Genomic DNA, 20,991 nt, shown 5'->3' on the forward strand with positions numbered 1-20,991 from the left:
CAATTAAACTGAATGTATTATAATTCCGGTTATGATATAGTACTTAGATACTGGACAGGTACAATAACAAACTTGTATTGTGAAACCCTGGTCTCCTTCAAATTACAATGGAATACAATATGGTAGTTACATCTCAACTGTAACACAAAATCATGATAACTTCAATTAGCTATGATAAACAATTCTTACACATGATCCCTCTCACCACAGGCAACTGTTGGTGTATACAGCTGCAGTCACAGTGATATTCCACAACATATTCAAGTTACCCAGGGTGGTCCAGGAAGGGTTTCAGCATGTCACTGTAACATGCTCAAATTCTTGTGCAACATCCTAAAATCTTGTGCAACATCCTCAAAAGCCAGCAACATTTTGTGCAACATTCTCAAGAAATGGCAACAAGCTCAAAATAAAATGTATTCAATTATGTGAAAAACAAGTGGAAAACATACTGAAGAAACATCATACTACCTGGTACTTAGATATTGTGTGCAAAACATGAGAGAGAACATTGAATGTAAGCAGCACGAAGAGATATTATAAGGTGCGAAATATTGCTTACTACGTGCTCGTGTTGTGCGCTCCGCGCACATACAATTTCTGCAATATTCTCAGATTCTGAGCTGCTGTCAACATGCTCAGATTTCAAGTTGTGGACCACCCTGAGTTACCTTCAACGAATACGGCACAATCCAACGAAAAGTAGATTCAGAAGTTTCATCAAAGTCAGATTCATTAAAAAAAAGTTTCTAATAAAAGGGAATGCATTGAAATCCGACATCAAATTGAAATAATGGTTTGCTTGTTCTGCAAGAATTCTATCAGGATTACCCACATGACACAGGTGCACTTCTAATGATCAAGGTGTTCTTGGTCAGCCGATCCCATCAAATCAGTAAACATCAGCCAGAATTCAGATTAATCAATTTCTTATCTAATTAATTATTCAAGCATCGAATTGTATTTTTTAAACAATCTCTATAAATTGATTGATAAAATTAACCTTCGTCGACGTTGTACACTCCAATTATTCAGTGTTTCGAGTAGTTATATGATAAAAAACACAATAATAATAATGGGCATACGGCCTGCATATTAGGCTGGGATGTGATCCGTGACACCCTAATTGTCAGATAGGCGTCATATCCACAATACTATAGAGCTACCGCCAGATAGCAATACAAAATGACCGGTCAACGCGAAATTCCGCAAAGACGATTTAATAGCTAAATCACACAAACAAAATGTAATATGGTTGCCCAGAATCGGTTTCCAAGAATACGGTATTGAATGATTGTAAAGTTGGCACACAGTAGGGGCCTATACCCTAACTACTTTTACTGCATGTACTGCGTTTCCCTGATACTTCAATTCTTCTTTCTTTTTTTCGGAAAGACAATTTGTCAAGCATATTTGGCAAGAATGGTCAAGATCTCCAAGAAGATCGAATTGTTTCGAAACGCACTTATCTTCAGAAAGATTACTATCAACTGCTAGGACACATATAAGACAACAAAGTCCTTACGCCACCTCGTATAACCGCTTCCACAGGATGTACGTTATCTTTGTCAGAGAAGGCGACTGACATGGCCCACTGGTCAATAAATGCTACGTGTTTGTAGTCCGCGAAGATTTCTCTTAGCTTCAAGTCAAGCGAGCGCGCGTACCAATCACTCGTGGTCAGGCAACTTGCCACTGAATTCTGCTCGCGAGTATTGGCGCTCTTTATGACTACCAAAGTTCTCGGACTTCGCGCATGCAATCTCTCAACTGCTTTTCGTATGAGGCGCACGCGCTCCTCGTACGATTCTAACGTGACCGTCGTCATGTGCGCCCAAATGGTGAAGAAAAACACCGTGTTTTCCGTGGCGACCATTTCGTCGAGAGCATCGGCGATATATTTGACTTCGGTGGCGTTGGTCCAGTTGTTACGTATCGGGTAACCATGGTGTCTGTAGTGAATCGAACAATTCAACAGTTCACTCTCCGCCAATGAGGGTCCGACTTTCCAGTTGGACTGTTTGGTCGGGGGGTTAGGCTTCAGTTCTGGTAGCGTCTGGACGAGAAACTCGTAGTACTGCCTGGCGGTTGAGTCGCCGTGAAAATAGAGAGTTTTGTTGGTGAGACACTTGTAAGCGTCCGGTGCCTTCCATGTCCGCAGACTGCAGTGGTTTGAAAACCATTTCAAGTCCAAGTAATACCCAGCAGCTACTGATGAATTGATGTGCGACCCAACGGTACATGGAGGAAGATTTTCGTTCGGGCAACCCCGTGCAGTAGAGTCATCTGAAAAAAAAAAAAAAAACAGGAAGAGAGAGAGAGAGAGAGAGAGACAGACAGACAGACAGGCAGTCAGAGTTAATCGGATCAGACTTCGAAATCTTGTCATAATGAAGTAAAACCCTTTTTATATGCATTTTATAAGCCATGATCATATGTCGATTCTATAATATATCGGCATACATAAACCATTACACGTAATGAAAAATTGTGATTATTGTGTGTTTGTATATATTTACATATGTATGTATGTATATATATATATATATATATATATATATATATATGCATATACAGAGGGCTCGACACTAACGGTGGCCCGGGGCCACCAAAAACGCACGTCGGGCCACCAAAGTTTCAGAAATGAAGAATTTGATGACCTGATCGGGCCACCAAAAAAGGTCGGATGTTTGCCTTTGGGCCACCAAAAATGAAAGTTTGTGTGGAGCCCTGATATATAGATATAGAAATGTAATGGAACTCTTTCAAATGAGCTGCTAACATTTTTGATAATGATAACGATTACCAGTTTCTGTGTTGAACTGTTTATACGAGAGAATGCAAATATTTTGCAAACAATACATTTTCATAGACAAAAAGTAAATAGGTACGCAAAGCACAGTTGCCGTTGTGACAGAAATACGTTCAGTAAATTTTCAATCCGCCACCATTAATATCCTCTCCAGCACTTCCTTCATCGTCCATGCATTCCGGACTTTTAAGATTTACCCGCAAGTCAGCCTGTTCTATACCGAGAATAAAAGAATTCTCCTATGCAGATGAACTACACTGACAAGCCCTGCTTTTGGAGACTCATTCGTATTAGTTATTTTTATCTTTATCGATTTTGGTAATATAATACCTGATAATTTTGTTCCTCTTAAAATTATTACCCGCTGCAACTCAAGCGATTTTGGTAATATGACTCTTGATTTCTTTTTTCGTTTTGCTTTATGGAAATGAACTGCTTGTAAAAGTTTGATTGTTCTTCACATCTATAGTATACTTGTAATGTAAAATAAACAAAGGAAATTAATGAGACACGATATTTTCATACTTGCACACTGCTTGACGAATTGTCTTACATTGATGTAAATAAGCACTGAATTGATCAATGTTATAGTAGTAGCGAGCTCCATGAGACCGCGAAATATTCAAACGCCTTTTAGTCGGTGCTTCTTGGAATCAAGGCGTTTCTTAACGAGTTAAAGCTTGTAAAGAGGAACTATATACTGTACTCCGCCTAACAATATACTTATGTCATGTAACAACTGAAACACATATCTCTGCATTTCCTTTTCTTAATTCAACAAAGAATCACGTATTACACGTTGCAGCATGAAATCTTTCAGCATTGTAAGTATACGATCCTTGAAAGAACGAGTTTTAAAATCGATTTTAAAGAATTCAAACACTCACACGCACACTCACGCACACTCACACAGGCGGGAATCGAATGGAGAGTTAGATCAAATTCCTTTAATAGGCCTATTCAATTTTCATAGATTATGATTATGGCCAACATTACTGTTTTGAAAATTCTTATTGAACTTAAAATTCCTTAGGTTAAAACATGGCGCGGATTTTCACCTTCTTAGTAGTAATTAAGCAGTAAAATAAAATGCATTCTTGTTACGGCGAGCATGATAAATTTAAAAGCTACTTACTTCCATATTGTTGAATGACAGTCACCTTGTCAGGGCCTCGGGCGCCTATTGGTGACTTTCGTCTTGAAAAGGAAAGGACAAAAAGCAACAATTACAGATACGGGAGTTTTATCACGTATGCAAATTTTATGTCTGAGAACAAAAAATGTCTGGGTAATCTTCGATCTTCGAATGTCTGGTACACGCGCGCCTGCGCGTGTAGGTATAAGTAGGCCTGCGTGTGAATATGATTACAATGTGTATACGCATACAATATATATATATATATATATATATATATATATATATATATATACTAATATATATATATATATATATATATACATATATATATATACTAATGTATTATATAAATTTATATATATATACATATATACATATCTACATATCTAGTAATGTATTTTTTTTGTTCAGAATAATGTGTGTATGAAATGATTTTTTTTTTCATTTGTTTGACAGCGTTTCAATATACTTTTTTATTTCCTCAAACAATGTTACATATGGTTGGATATTACGAATTCTACACCATCAGATATGATATTGATTGAAACAGGATTTTTTTTTCTCTCTCTCATATGCTATAGTATTTCAGTAATTATATATAATGAATGAAAGAAAGGTTTTGTGAGCAGGAAATTTGTGTTTATTTAGCTAGCCTGTTTTTAAAGGCCCTGTTATTATAAAATTATAAAAATGAATAAATTTGTGTGTTGATTGTTTCCGAAAAAGATTACAATTATGTAATCTGAAGTGATATGAAGAATTATGGATTATGTAATATATACATGTGCTGTAACCTAGACATTTTGATTTTTCATAGGTATGTCTTAGCATATCACTTTTCAGTGAACTGTAATGATAAAAATGATGTTATTTATTTATTTTCTACCATCCTCCGCAATGCTCAATTATTTGGCCATGTTGTAAGTGTACAGTAATTGTACATTATGTTATTTTTCTTGGTAAATGTGTCTACAATGTATTTCGTGATGTACGTTATTATATGTGTAGGGCCTCTGAGAATAACAGTGTTAAGCCACTGACAGAGCTACCCTACTGAAACAAAACAAATAAATAAATAAATAAATATATATATATATATATACAATGGAGTATACATCACTCTGTTTATCTTTAACTCAACGATGCCCAAGCTATTTACCCCTTCCAGGTCCAAGGGGATGGAGGGCACAATGTACCTCCTATAACTTCTTTGTTGTATCACCGTCATTTTGCACATGGGTAGAGCAGCTCATGCTCTACATAATGCAACATTTGAAATTTCTGAAGATCATCCATTGAGGGTTCTAATTACCAAACTATAAAGAAATACTTAGGAAATATGCTAAAATCATGTTTTTTCTTAATATTTCTTTATCCCACGTCTATACGTTTTTATTTTTATTTCTTTTACCAATCATTTTTATATTTGCCACAAAGGAGAAGGAAGCCAATCTTCACCATTTGTTTTGGTTGAAAATGTTCAAGGTCAACACATGGGGGCGCTATTCACTACAATATGATGATACATAATGATGTATTGTTTAGCATAGGTAAATTTGATTAGTATTACATTTCATATTTCCGTGATGTTAGAATTTTGAGCTTGCTGATTGATAATATGATGAATGAATGATACTTCAGGCTAAACTTGTGTGAAAATGACCCAAAATAAAAAGGTAGTGTTTGGAAAATGCTGTATTTTCAATGATTTCTATTTTATCTATGTTGATGCCTATGTCATATAACAATACAGAAAATAATAAGGAGAACATCTCAGAGTCATTCACGACCATAAGTACTTCACATTTTAATCTTTCAGCAAATTACAGCCAAGAAAACCCTCATTTCATCCGTTTTTTATGTATAACTGAAATTGGAATAGAAAAACGTGCAAAGTTTGACGGACATGGTTGTCAGTTTGCAGTTGTCAGGGCAACCCCTAATATTGGATATAGCTGAATATACCAAAATGTTTGCAATTACATTTTAGGAAAAGTCACCAAATTTGGTTGAAATTGGGTAAAGGGTACGTGTAGGAGTGGCAAATGAAAATATGGGAGGGGACACTATGTGCCCCAGACATTGGGCTTTATGGTTCAGTGTAATAATATCAGAGGTAGAAATGTCAGAAGTAAAAATGTCAGAAGTAAAAATGTCAGAAGTAAGAATGTCAGGGGTAAAAATGTCAGACGTAAAAATGTCAGCAGTAAAAATTTCAGAAGTAAGAATGTCAGGGGTAAAAATGTCAGAGGTAAAAATGTCAGAGGTGATGTAAGAGGTAAAAATGTCAGACTGAGGTAAAGATATCAGAAATAAAAATTTCAGAGATAAAAATTTCAGAAAAAAAGTTCAGAGGTAAAAATGTCAGAGGTAAAAATGTCAATGGTTAAAATGTCAGAGATAAAAATGTCAGAAGTAATGACAGAGGTAAAAATGTCAGAGTTAATTATGTCAGAGGTAAAAATTGGAAGAGGTATAAGACAATAACCTAGCCAGCGTGAACTGCATTTATCGAATTATAAAATCCAAACTGCGGATTTGAAGAATATTATAACGGTGTTCGAACAATGCCGCAAACCCCTCAAACAGTATTATCCGACGTTGTTACGCCCAATGAAGTTATCACAACAATGACCACCGCACTTAAGAAAGGGAAAAATTAGGAAGGGGGAGGGGTTGAGCCAATTCCAGTAATTTTGCAACTACTACTTTCCATCATTCATCACTACAACACGACATATATATTGCGACTCATCGTTTTACATCTGAATTATGAATGATTATGTGTCATCGAGCGAAGCGCCCAGCGACTTATTAGTATACAATAAAAATTATCCTTTATGGATGCTTAAGACAAAGATATATTTCTCCCTCTGTTATTAACCCGATAGGATATTTTTTATTGTATATTGTTTGTATTTTTTTACTTGTATATTTATGTCGAAATCGGGCCTTGCGAGATCACGACATCTGAATTTGAGAAAATAATATAAAACAGGTTGAAAATTAGCGGTTGTAGACTATGCCTCATTCACGTCTTCACACTAAACAGGTAAAAAATGAACAGTACTGATTATATATTATAGCCGTGATGGGCGTAAGAAGAATCCGTTTGTGTAAGAGTGTGTATGTAAGAGTATATCTGTGTAGAAGTATACGTCAATACCAAAAGTGGGTTCGTGTGTGTGTGTGTGTTGTGTGTGTGTGATAACTTCATCGGGCATAACAACGTAAGATCATACTGTTTAAGGGATATTGTTGGAACCCCCTTATAACATTCTTCAAATCCGCAGTTTGGATTTGATAATTCGATAAATACAGTTTGCTCTAGCTAGATTATTATGTTACACCTCTTCACATTTTTACCTCGAACATAATCTCTTTAATCACTTCTGACATTTTACATCTGACATTTTTACCTTTGATACTTTTACCTCTGACATTTTTACCTCTGATAATTTTACTTCTGACATTTTTTATCTCTGACATTTTTACCTCTGACATTACCTGTGACATTTTTACTCTGACAATTTTACCCTGACATTTTTCTCTCTGACATTTTTCCCTCTGAAATTTTTGCCTCTGACATTTTTACTTCTGATATTTTTATTTCTCACATTTTTACCTCTGACATTTTTACCTCTTACAATTTTACATGTGACTTTGTTTACCTCAGACATTTTTACTTCGGACATTTTTACCTGTGACATTTTTACCTCTCACATTTTTACCTCAGACATTTTTACCCAGCACCGCCTTGGTAGGGTTAATCATGATATCATTGATAAAGAATACATAATGAGGCATACTAAGTATCCTGTAGATGTAAACATTCATCAACATTTACGGAATGAAGGAGATACTGAACGTGCCTTGAAGTGAGACTCATGACAGGCACGAAAAAATAACGAACTACAAACCTGTGACTAACGTATTTCTCAAGCGTCCTCTTGGAACAAAATATTATAAATCTGCCGGTGTTCACATTAATGATCGTGCCTATATATTTAAATGATAATAAATAATATGTAATATGTAAACTGTGTAATATATCATTCCATATGTTATACATGATATGTAATATGTAAACTATGTAATATATCATTCCATATGTTATACATGATATGTAATATGATTATGATATATGATAGATACTGAGAACAAAATTTGATATAGAATGTAGCTTTATTTCAAATTCTATTTACCGAAAAGGCCTATTATACAAGGCTGTACAAAATAATGATTTCGCTGGATATTGTGTATACAAATGTGTACGTGTCTGTGTGTGTGTGTGGGGGGGGGGGGGGGGTCATCCTACGGGAAACGAGTGCAGCGTATGTCCACAACATGTGGAAGACACTTATCTCATATGGGTAATAATTATCAATATTTACCCCTCAAAAAACTTCTTGTCCGTGACTTCTCCAACTAACGGGCCCAGGATCTGGTTGCTGTAGGCCGAGTTTGCGCTGGTCCAGGCGAAAGAGGAGCACTCGAATCCCGCTGGCTTGGCGCAGAACCAAGGACCGTGCACTCGACTATTCGTCAAATCACAAACCGCCTCCTGTATGAGTATTATGACCAAGAATGATTTGCTGGACATAATAATAATATAAAATGATAAGCTGCAAGACATTAATTCTGTCATTCGCTGGTGGACATCATGGCCAGCGGAACCGGCCCCCCTTTTTTGCACCATATACAAAGGAATACATGATTATTAAGGTGTCATCACTTTACCCCCCCCCCCCCCCCACTTTTTTTTTCTTATTTCGGAAGTGCGTAGGTGGCACTATAATATAGAAAGAAACCTTGAAGTGTGAGCGCGGTAAGGTATATGTTTTTGCGCTTATTAGACCTTTTTTATCATTTTTTTTTTTTTGCTTGTCAGCTGAAGAAACCCGAAAGTGACACCAGAAATTGCGCTGATGCCTTTTTTAAAATGTATTTATTAGTATTATTTTTTTTTTCCTTTTTAGCTCATGAAACCGTGAAGTGCCCCCCCCCCCCCCCCCTCCCCACTTTTGAAAACGTTCCGCAGGCCTGGCATATGCACTATGATACAGCGAATGGAAACAGCTGATGAAGATCGGTCGGTATCACTGTGTCTTGTTCGGCTATGCGAACAAACAACTGGGACGCAAGTACTGTACGCACAATCACAGGTGAACAAGTTTGGCAAACTGTAAGCAAAGATATATCATTTTGGGAGTTCGATGTCAACAGACATAAAGATTTAGAACCCTTGACATAGTAATAAACATTGTCAGGAGCGGATCCAGGAATTCCGTAAAGGAGATGCGCCATTATATGAATTAAAGGGGGCGCACCTCCCCCCCCCCCCCATTCTTTCTGTTAATTTCTAAAAATAAATAAAGGTGCGCCCGCCTCTGGATCCACCACTGATTATGATGTACTCTTTTCTTTAATAAGACGAACAGACACATAAAATCTTAAGTCCATGCATGCAGTCCATAAATTATACGTAATTTTACGGGAAATACACGCCTGACACTTTGTGTAGGTCAGTATGATGAAAGGATGCAGATGCTGGACTAAATACAAAGTATACACTTGTGAATTTGGTAATGTAATTTATCACTTATCTCAAACTTAATGTTCCATTCTCGAACTTCCCTTCTCACAGCAATTCTTGAGGTTTTTCCAACAAAAGCTGGATGTCATAAATTTTCCAGATCAATATTAAAGTTGATATACGACTGCGACTATTGTAAAGTCGATCGTAATCATTAGAGCAAAGTTCTCACCGCTTCTGGTGGGACCACATTACATTGCACGTCCTTCGCAACCCTAGTGCTGCCGTTGGTTTGCACGAACCTCCCGGCGTACCCATATCTCGTCGGGAGAGTTTCCCGCGCTCGCTTCAAGACGTCTACGGCCTCTGCTGAGTGCACGAGGATGACGCGAACAAAGACTTCCCCCGACCAACGGGCGGTGAATTGTGCCTAAACAAGATAAAATGAGATGATGATTTGATTACGTCAGTCTATCATACATGTAATTACTTTCAAAGCAAGAGAAAGAACAAGGAAAACAATGGAAATACATCACAAATGATCACTGTTATTGTCATTAATTTTATCATGCAGTGCATAACGATATTATACAGGCCTACATGCAAATGTATTGTAGTATTCTTTAAACCGCATTGCTATTTCCCCACTGCGCAATGTGCACAGATGCTAAATGAGGGCAGGAGAAAATGTGTGTGTGTGTGTGTGTGTGTGTGTGCGTTTGTGCGTGTTTGTGCGTGTTTTTTTCTGCAGATTCTGTGATTCTGGAAAATGAATGTGTGTGTGTGCGTGTGTGCGTGTGTTTGCATGTAAAAATTGGGATGAGCTTGATATAGGCCTAGTTAGCCAAATCTGCATAAACTCTTCTTCATTAGAAATCTGAAAAGAGCTAGGATAATATTCATTTCATTCAGATAAATGAAAGAGATGATTGATTGGTAAAAAATTCTCCATAAAAAATTAGAACTCAGTCCTAGTAGTTGCAAGGGGGTTCTCACGCCGCTCAAACTATACATTTAGCAAAAATACGGCTTTACCACTCAAGATTTACAAATTTAATGTTTGGTGCATCTAGTAATTGTTGTAACTTGAAGCCAAAGGAAGGTGTACTGTTGAGTCGCGACATGAGGTGCATTTTGTCGACAAATTCACCCTCATTAATTTTGCTATTGCTCCCTTTCATCAAGCTGCTTTTGATGAATTTCCGATTTATTTCAGCATATGGTATGGAGATGGTCCATTTTATGTACAGTATGTCCCCCAAAAAATTACAATCAGATTTTCGAATTGATAACACCCAATATGATTGACCTGTCTAAATGCTACTTCAGGGTCGTAAAATATAACACCTTAGCTCGCTCTATTTTTCAGAAAACCCCATTCAATCTGGTTAAGCGGTAACAGAGAAATGTAGATTGTTGTAAAGCATGTCATGAGTCTGATTCTTCCAATTTTAGTACTTTGATGCTCATGTGTGTGAATACAATAGACAGAACTTGGAGGGAAGAGATTCCTGACATCCTCTACAAAATACCTCATTTTTCTTTGACCACTGAAGCAAATCGAATGGGGTTTTCTGTAAGATGTATGCAATGAGTTATAGTTTCATACTCTGAATTTACATTTAGATTCATTCACTATCTTTAAAGATAATTATCATTGAGGAGGGTCCCGTTGTATTTCTTTTTGGACATACAATATAGGCAAGATAGGACACCAACAAGGAGGGTTCAAGGCGTGCGTGACGAGCAAAATATTCAGGAGCAAGACGAACATCTCCATAGATGACAATATTAACGTTGTCTTCAATATGACAAGCTGAAGTACGGTTTATTGATAGACCATAATTGTATTTAGATTATTTGTATACTTCTTTGAAATGCAAAATGCCTTGTGTATTTCTATCTGCCGTATATTGGCATTGCCTATATGTTTAGCACCACTTATTTTATTGCATAAATCTAAAGTGCACGGGATAATGGACATAATATGCCTTGCCTAAAAAAGAAGATTCAGGGCCTCTTTATATCAAAAGTAATCGATTGCAACTTCAAAAAAATCAATTACAATTACTCCCCAAAAACGATCAGAAGATCATGAATTAATCATAACTTACACGACTTAACAATTAATAAAGGCATCAAGAGACTTAGAATTGAAACCAATTTCCAATCTCTTCGTGAAAGTGACTATATTGTCGATCGAAAGTTATATTTGATTTCAAATGGCTCAGAGATATAGATGATGTTAGAATCAATCATAACTCTCACTTGATAAAACAAGGCCAAGGTAAGATACAATGCCCTTTACAGGGCCTAGTGTGCTCTTCTATAGATGGACAGTTTAGTGAGATAAATTGTTCCAAATTTTTGAATAAACATTTTAATGACGGGGAGAACTCTTAGTTTCGATATTAAGTAGTACAGAAACTTGGCACCAACACTTTCTCGATAAGGGACTACAGTTACTTTGTATAAGATTTTGTCATCGTGTGATTTTATTCTACCTCAATACAGTGAAAGATGCTGACGCCATATATATGATATAGAGCCATTAGACCTTATTTTTATTTCACTTTTATATTTCGTTTTTTATTGGGTTTTTACTGTCAAATGAATGAACATGTGTATGTATGTGTACGTGTATGATGTTAGCATCTATAAATTGGTTAAATTTGGTATACAGAGTTACAGAATTTATGGTGGTTGGGATATGGACTAAGAATGTCTTCAAAATTGGAAGAAAAAAAATCGCAATGAACGAAGATGATGACATTTATAGCAGCTACACGCGTAGCTGAGTACAGAGTAGGCCCTATTCGTTTATCTGCTAAGGAACCACAATAAATTTTACATATACATGGAACCATCGATTTATTTACTATACGTGATGTCAAATCATATAAATCGTGTAAAATATCTCTTCAAATCCGAAGGCGGCAGTAATACTGTATCCCATGGAGATTCAAAGAGAAAGTTCACACACCAGAGGCCATGACAAACCGGTAAATAACCCTTTTTGGAGATAGTGCTTCAAAAATATAATGTAAAAAGTTCCATAAAATACACGAAATGTTTCGTTTTACATTGTCTAAGTGAACCACCTTGTTTCACCTAATTCCTGAAAATTGACTTGCATTTTGTCCTCATCAATTCTGCTCAAACTGCGCTCGGAGGCCCTTCAAAAAACCAAACCAAAACAAAACAAAGAACCTGTCACAAAAGAAAAACATATAAGAAATTCACGAAAAATTCAATGGCTTTCATGCTTGATAAAAGTATCAAGTCCTAAAAGGTAGAGTATAATATCTTCAGCACTCAAGATTTGTAAATGTTGGTGCATTTACGCTACAACACGACTGGCCACGCAGGAAGGCATATTGAGTTTCGAAATTATGTGCAGTTTCAACGAATTAAAATAATGATACTACTACTTCTTCTACTACTACTGCTACTGCTACTACTACTACTAATAATAATAATAATAGTAATAATAATAATAATAATGGTAATAACGATACATGTAATACCTTCTTACCTAGGGTAACCTCTACAATGTTGCCACTGGTATACCAGAGGGACCTGCCATTATTATTACCCTAGCGCTGTAATGTACACATTTATACACCTGGGTTGAGAGGAACACTGTGGGTGAAATCATCTTGTCCAAGGACGCAAGCACTGGGCGAGAATCGGTCCTCCGATTGGGAGTCGAGAGTCTTATCCATTATATGCCACAGCGCCCCTCATCTATACCGTCCGATAGCATGGTATAACGTTCGTTAATCAAAGAATGAAGAAAAAGGAGCGATTTGTTACTCTAACTTTATTTCATTTTCGGATTAACGAACCTCCTGAATAACAAACCAATTTTCTTTTTTTTTTCGACTAACGAACCTTCGGAATGCCGAACCTTCGGAGTAACTCCCCAAGTACTGTTCCAAAATGTCCGACTTTTTGGACACATCATAGAAAAGCATTATATGGGGAAAAAAACTTCTTTAAGGGAAAGTGGAGGTATAAAAAGGCGAGAGAGACCAATAATAACTTGGATTGGAAACACTAGCAAATATACAGGACATAGGCAACAGATATCATAGGAGACATTAACGTGAGCTCATCCATGTCATTGCAGCGAATGTGCCAACTGAAATGATTATGATGATTGCCTAAATTGCGAGTACGTCCTCAGCATTAATGGAGACAGATTTGAAATCTGCGATGCTAGACCCTACTAAAACAATGATGATGATGACATTGCTTATTATAATGGTAGCCCCAAGGGAAAAAAAACACGACTTCGCTTCAGCGTTGTTTCGTGGGACATTTACTGTCATGAACATTTCAAGTTATACAAGCAAACTTCGGTAACCTTGTCACGCCCCTTAAGTTCATTTGTTATGCCGTATCATCTTCCTCGCGTGAGTGTCTATGTTTGGTGTGTGTCATATTACTTCGATCGGCTGGCTGAGTTTGCTTTTACAATATATTTTCACAGTATTCTTCCCATGAAATCAATCTATCTTTCGGTATAATCGAAGCTACGTCCGGGATATCTTTTTTTTTTTCCCATAAAGGTGACTTTGATGTTCCAATGTGAAGCGGAGACCGGGTTGGCACAACTCTGATCTTTATGCAGAAAATCATAACAGATTTTGTCAACATCTAACGAGCTATACAACCATAAAGATGTGCGGTAAGTATTACAAAAGAGAACACACTTCTGAAAAGCTAAATGATAACGGTGATAATCATCTTTGATTTTCATGTGACATGTAATCCTTACTTGGCTTTCGTTAAAGATAATAAAGTTTTGGTACCTCAAAAGTTTCCCTGAGTTTCCATGTCTTAGTTTGTGTTTCAGGTTAAAGTACCTTTCATATAACTAACACTGTGAGACTTACTCGCCCCATAGTGCTCTCATGTCTTTAGTAATCATTATTGCAATAATGGTTTCGTACAATACGTGTACATTGATTATCGCGGTACCGCGTCGAGTCAAACGGCTCGTTCGAATTTTTCAGAGCCCGCTCTGCTCTGGTGCGAAACCATTATTGCATGATTACTAAGACATGAGAGCACTTTGGGGCGAGTAAGTCTCACAGTGTTTATAGTTATATAACTCAAATAACTCAAAATGGATATGTGCAACTTGTTTTATGCAGTATTATTGTAAAGTCGAGATTAAATTCTTGAATTAAAAAAAAAAGAAGAACTGGACGTCTTTGCTGTGCATTCGTTTTACTATACAGGGGGACGATGAATTCTGCTTTTTCCCTCTCTGAAAGGAAACTCAGAAGGCTGCTAGTTTTCTGGAACTCGGCGAGTGTCTAGGATTAACGAAAATGAATTTTTTTAGTTCAGTTTGAGTACGATGTATCCCCCTAGATTTGACTACTATCGAACCTAACTGTAACAACTTTTAACCTTAAATACAGTATCCACCCTGAATGTCACTTTCAACCCATCATGTAACATTAACCCTAAATGTGCCTTTTTTAACCCGACATGTAACATCAACTTTAAAGTAATAAGTTTTAACCGTCGTGTTATGTCAACCCTAAATTCAACTAGTATTAAAATTTGTCAAGATGACAAAAAAGGTTGTCTGTTTGATGCATGAAATGAGATTGTAAGTTGAGGTATAGTCATATCAAAAGCTGAAAAACTTGGCCAAGGATAAGCGATCTGCTGCTAATTTGACAAAGTCAGGCTAAATGATATATATATATATATATATATATATATATATATATATACACATACAAAGAATTGCATGGAGATAACGTGTAAGATGTTAAAGTTTTTGTAGGTTCACTTTAATTTGTCACAGTGAAGACGTCATCGAAATGAGGAAAAATGTCTCACTGAATTAGAATAGACTTTCATAGACTATGACATTATGACCGAATATGCATAGCCAAGATAGCCTCTGATCAAGGTGGTGTTATTTTATAAGAATGATTCATCTGATACAGTTTAAATTATCAACGCATCATGTCATGTATTGCATGAAACGGCATTAGATAAGAATATTAGGTTTCAGGAAACCAAAACCCAAGGAAAATCATGTGGATTGATTGAAAGCAGCAACATTATTAGAACGCATCAGTGAATGTTTGAGGAAAATCAGACTAACTATGCAAAAGTTATGAATTTTTAAAGTTTTGGTGTTGGAACCGCTGGATGAGGAGACTGTTTGAGTTCATGACATATTGTGTGTGGACAACAATATAAGGAAAATATAAAGAAAATTCAATTTGCTTCCAATTTTCTAACATAATGAAAGAGCACTTGACTAACGACTTTCAGAAAGTAGGGGAATAATCATCTACCCATAACATAATATGTCAGGATCAAGTTGATTGAATATGCAATTTTCATGAAAAATGAATTTTTGTAGAAGTTCCTTTATACTATTTTAAAGTCATAAAGGGCGTCTAATGCATGATAAAGATGTTATGTTAGGAAATGGTGCATTTGAGTTGCTCTAGATGCGTGCGAAATATAGCGGCAATAGGGCATGTTTCTTTTTTTTTCCAAAATACAGTAGTTACGTCTTTTGACATTATCAATTCTAATTGGTATGGCCAAGAAAGTTCTGATCACGAAGTTGATATTTCATGAAATGAACCGTTTGACAATGTATATCAACGTAATACGCAGATTACAAGGGTGATACGTCATGTGTTTCACCAAAGTACAGAAATGCATATTTTGTTTTAAACCTTTGACCCTAGAATTCATACCCTTAATGTGATATCTTGCAACCACAATAATTGTAATATTGCTGCTTTAGAATTAAGTGTCGATATTACATTTAGGGGTAAAAGTTGTTACATTTAGAGTAAATATTACATGAAGATAATCCGTCAAAAGATTGTATACGTACATATTTACACTTATAGATTATTATAATTAGGGAAGATATTCAATTCAGGGTTAAAAGTTATGAAATTTAAGGTAAAATGTTTTACATTCAGCACTGTTTAGGGTTTTGCGGTGATTACATTTTAGTGTTAAAAGTTATTACATTTAAGGTCCATGTTATATTTATGTTTGAAATGTTTTACATTGAGTTTCGATATGTCATTCTTTAACCGTTTTAAATACAGGTCCCATAAAAATTTCGCGCTTTTCTTTCACTTGGGTGATACAATGTACATGCGAGACTGCAAGTGATACCCGTGAGAATGCAAACTCTCTGTGACGGGCCCAATCGGCGTCGGAATCGCGGTCATGCCTGTCCGGAGATGCAGTGCCTTGACCTGGGGGGCGTTTCATGAAGGAACTTGTCAGATAAAAATAAATGTCCGACAAGTCAATTATATCCGACAAGTTCAGAGAAATCAGCCAATCAGACTAAAGAATTTCTCAAAACTTGTCGGATATAATTGACTTGTCAGATATTTTATCCGACAAGTTCCTTCATGAAATGCCCCCGATTGCCTTCATTCTTTCGAGATACCGGTTGTCTTCCAGTCTGTAATACCCACTTGCATTATCTTAGCGCTTAATGGTTTCCCCGGATATCCCTACCTATAATATAGGCCATATTCACATATATCGACACTAATGAAATTGTGCGTCGCTTATACCTAGCCACTCCAGAAAAGTTTGATATCATGCATTATTGCACATCATTTTGCATTCGTATTATACTTGAACACGCTCTTCCATGATATAACTTGGTCCCACATTAAAATTCACTTACATTTAGATCGATCTTATTAGGGAGAAATTCTCCGACTTTTAAGCTCGGTAGAACAACCTACAACCACGTGCCCTAGAAATTGTTCACATATTGTGTATAGGCCTACTGTCTTCATGTTTGTGCTTTAATCTGATCCGAGACCGATTACATGCGATATTCGCCATTTTGCATCATTCTAAGACCAGCCGCATCTTCCAACGTGTTCTAAATGAGCTCGTCGTCTCTCACTAGATTGCAGAGTAGCAGTGGATTATGGTACATTCGTACTGAAAACATTATTCAGGGATACCGCTGAAAAGCATGCAGGCGTGTAACAAAATTCTTATGTGGATTGCTGACGTTACAGCAAAATGGTGAAAATATACAACAACAACAAAATACAAGCCTGCATGCGCTGCTGGTTTTATAACAATCTCTTTATAAGTTAAGGTTGACAATGGCGCCAACTTTTCCAGTAACTCTACGCTTATATCAATAGATAGGAAAACTCAGATACACTTACTAGTCCACGCCCATGCAGTATATTTGGAAATGATAGATTACTGCCAATATATTGATATCACATTGTTTGAATTGTATGAATTACACTGATAGAAGTGTTTAATATCAGTGACGTATGACTAAAGCATTTATAACTCTTCTACATACTACGTAGAAGGATCTTTACTTTGCAGAAAGTTTAACTTAGGAAAGCACAGCAGTGTCTGAAAACAGAATAAACACAACAATTAATCATTTACAGATCTTTCCCTTATAAAGTTAGATGATCAATTGCCATAGCAGGGATGACTAAAGTAAAGACCACGAAGTTTCATAGATTCAGCGTTTTTATGTATTTTGTCAACAGTTGGAGGTGAGCTTATCAACTAACAATTGGCACAGATACTTTTGATAAAGTTACTGAAAATACGGAGTTCTCCTTTATACGAAACGGCGCGCCGTTTTAGTATAAACGTTTCGTATAAACGGCGCGCCGTTTCGACGCCGCGGCGTCGTACGTGCAATGAGTCTATTCGAACAACCATCTGTTTCAGTAAGACCAACTGTCACCTAATCAATATTTTGTCTTTCTGTTTCTTTCTGTGTACATTTTTTTCCTTTGATGAACTGATACGTGAATACAATGTTTAAGTAATATGGCGCGAAACCGGGTGTTATACGGGGCTGCACTCCATCCCCCTTTCGCACTTTTTGGCTATACACAAAGAGCACGACAGACTGCCTTAAAACATGGCAATCGAAAAAGCGGGATACCTCCAAATTAACCTTTGGGTGAAAAGTGAATAGTTCTGAACAGTGACATTATTCCAGGGGCGGATCCAGGAATTCCGTAAAGAGGGGACAAAATTAAAGGGGGCGCACGCACCCCTCCCCATTATTTCTTTTTATTTCTTTTGTTTCAACAAAAAATAAAAGGAGGGCGTGCGCCGGTTGCGGTCCTCCCTGGATCCGCCACTGTATTCTACGTTCCACCAAGCAGACAGAGTTGGTAGATTAACAGTCTGCATCACCTCAGTTCATATAGTGCCGATATGTTCCCAAGGCGAATACTGATGATTCAACCACTCTTATAGGTAGATACACGCGAATATTACATTTATCACATATAACATTACATAATTACATCTATTAATATGTAAAGTTTTGTTGGGATTTTTGTTTGATTGTTTGTTGGTTGGTTGGGTTGTTTATATGTTTGTTTGTTTGTTTGTTTGTTTGTTTTTGGAGAGAGAGGTTCTTATAGGTTGTTCATAAAGGGAAATTATGTAAATTACGTATCACGAACAAAACTGAGGTTGAAGGTAAGTAAAGGTAGTATTATAAACCTAAGCGGGGCGCCAACTAGTCTTACAAAATCACTACACGGGTTTCGTTTATCTAACTTGAGAGAGAGAATCACGTTTTAAAACGCGTTTGGAACGGTGTTTGCAAACGTGGTGTGAAACGCGATTCTCAGGGTGCCGCGTTTATCTAACGATCATACAATCGCGATTCGAGTGATGTCACTGCGCAGCTGCTTTGCGCCGTTTGACCCGGGAGGTAAAGGTCAACTGCATACTACCAAACATGCCTCATCAGTCACACACAAATAATGGGTGGAGAGTACAGCCGGAAACAGCTGGAATTTGACCTTGAGATAAACGCGTTTCAAAACGGCTTTGCGTTTATCTACTCACAGAATGGCGATCGTGATCTCAAACGTGTTTCAAAACGCCCTTTGAAAGGCGTTTCAAAACGGCGTTTCTCAAACGCGTCTGAAATCACGGTTGCGTTTATCTACCTCCTGAAAATGCCTCAATCGCGTTTAGGATCGTGATTCTGCCTCAGAAAAATTTTAGATAAACGCAGCCTAAGATCCTTCCAATAGTGTGGCCCCACTGGACCCACTATATAAGAGCCCTAAGGCGGGGACCGTATGCCTCATCCTCCTCCTCCTCCTTCCTCTTCTTCTGGTTAAATCTGCTTCCTTCAATAAGTTGAAGATTTTTTCGTGTTATTTACGTTATAATACACTTTATTTACAAATATTTACAAGCACATAATCATGAAGAACAATAGACAGAAAGATCCGTCTGTCCGGAGGACTCTTTTTGTATTTTGCCATTAACGCCGTCCTCCGTAGACAGACGGAAGGTTGTAGTACCCATCGCTGTGTGGATGTTCTTAACCACTGTCTCTATGGAAAATTGGGTGAGGTACCTCACCCTTCTCGATTGCGTCTAATTCACGGCCCTAGGTCGGCAAATTTAAGCTTGAATAGTTAAATCAACTATTCAAGAATAGACTACACTCACCAGATTAATGAATAATCCAATATTTCGGTCGAATTTTCAACGCAAAACACACATCAACCAGCCCGTCGCGTCGTCACGTTCAAACTGCAGAAACATACAGTATGAATCTATTAGCCAATCACATGCGAGGTAGCTTCTACGTGTTTTTTTTACTTAATAAAGTACCTCGCATGTGATTGGTTTACAGATTCAAAATGGCGACTTACAGCTAGCGAACGGCGATGTTGCGATATGGATAAAATTTCTGCATTATAACCGCGTTACTGTTAGTATTTCGATTGCAAAATGTGAGAAATTAACCCCAAATACTGCTGCATAATGTGTCATATCATGTCAAACTTGTTTGAATGTAAAAAAGCTGCCTGTAATTTGGTTTATCGTAACGTTTTATCTGTGCGCTACTGCCACACAGTAGCTGGCATCATTGACTTCGGTCTGTATACGGAGGGGATCCGTGAAGCCAGACGTAGTCTCCGCGGAACATTCCCCGACGGACAGATACAGACCGATCTTTCGGTCAAGAAGAACAAAGACTAACCATACACCTCCTGTTCCTTTAACCCCCCCCCCCCATATCTAAACTCTTTAAAGGACAAGTCCACCTTTATAAACTTGTCAAAACGCATTTTGAATTTTCTTTATACTTTCATTATATCGTACTCATTGGACATTGTGACATCACAAGCTGTAGCTTCTCATCCAGCAGAAGCAGAAACTTCAAAGGTTCATAACCTTTGAACGGATTGTCCAATTTTCTTCAAAATCTCACTGATGCGTCCTATACTAATATTGGTGCATTCATTCAATCCACATATTCATGAAGGAGGACTTGTCCTTTAAGAAAAATCCGCGTCCCTTATGTGTGGTGTTGCTCAATGTCAATATTGCCGAATGGCTATACATACTATGATGATATTATGATTTACACGATGTAGGCCTATTTTTAACATGCTAGCTGATACGGAGACCAGAAATATTTGGAATACTGAACAATGACTT

The 20,991-nt window shown here is 37.0% G+C and overlaps 1 protein-coding gene across 1 annotated transcript in view; it reads right to left on the bottom strand.

Moving 5' to 3' along the window:
* Positions 1 to 1,200: 1,200 nt before the first annotated feature.
* LOC139716601 (NXPE family member 3-like) overlaps positions 1,201 to 20,991 on the bottom strand; it is a 43,251-nt gene continuing 23,460 nt past the window's right edge. Inside the window, exons 3-6 of the mRNA XM_071628127.1 lie at positions 9,719 to 9,916; positions 8,345 to 8,514; positions 3,948 to 4,009; positions 1,201 to 2,286 (exon numbers count right to left, since the gene is read on the bottom strand). Coding sequence (XP_071484228.1) covers positions 1,487 to 2,286; positions 3,948 to 4,009; positions 8,345 to 8,514; positions 9,719 to 9,916 — 1,230 coding nt within the window. The 3' untranslated portion in view covers positions 1,201 to 1,486. The remainder of the gene's footprint in view (positions 2,287 to 3,947; positions 4,010 to 8,344; positions 8,515 to 9,718; positions 9,917 to 20,991) is intronic.

This window comes from Diadema antillarum, unplaced genomic scaffold, assembly GCF_040938485.1.
Source record: "Diadema antillarum isolate AM-2024a unplaced genomic scaffold, OU_Dant_1.0 scf00000067, whole genome shotgun sequence".
In the NCBI taxonomy this organism is placed as follows: Eukaryota; Metazoa; Echinodermata; class Echinoidea; order Diadematoida; family Diadematidae; genus Diadema; species Diadema antillarum.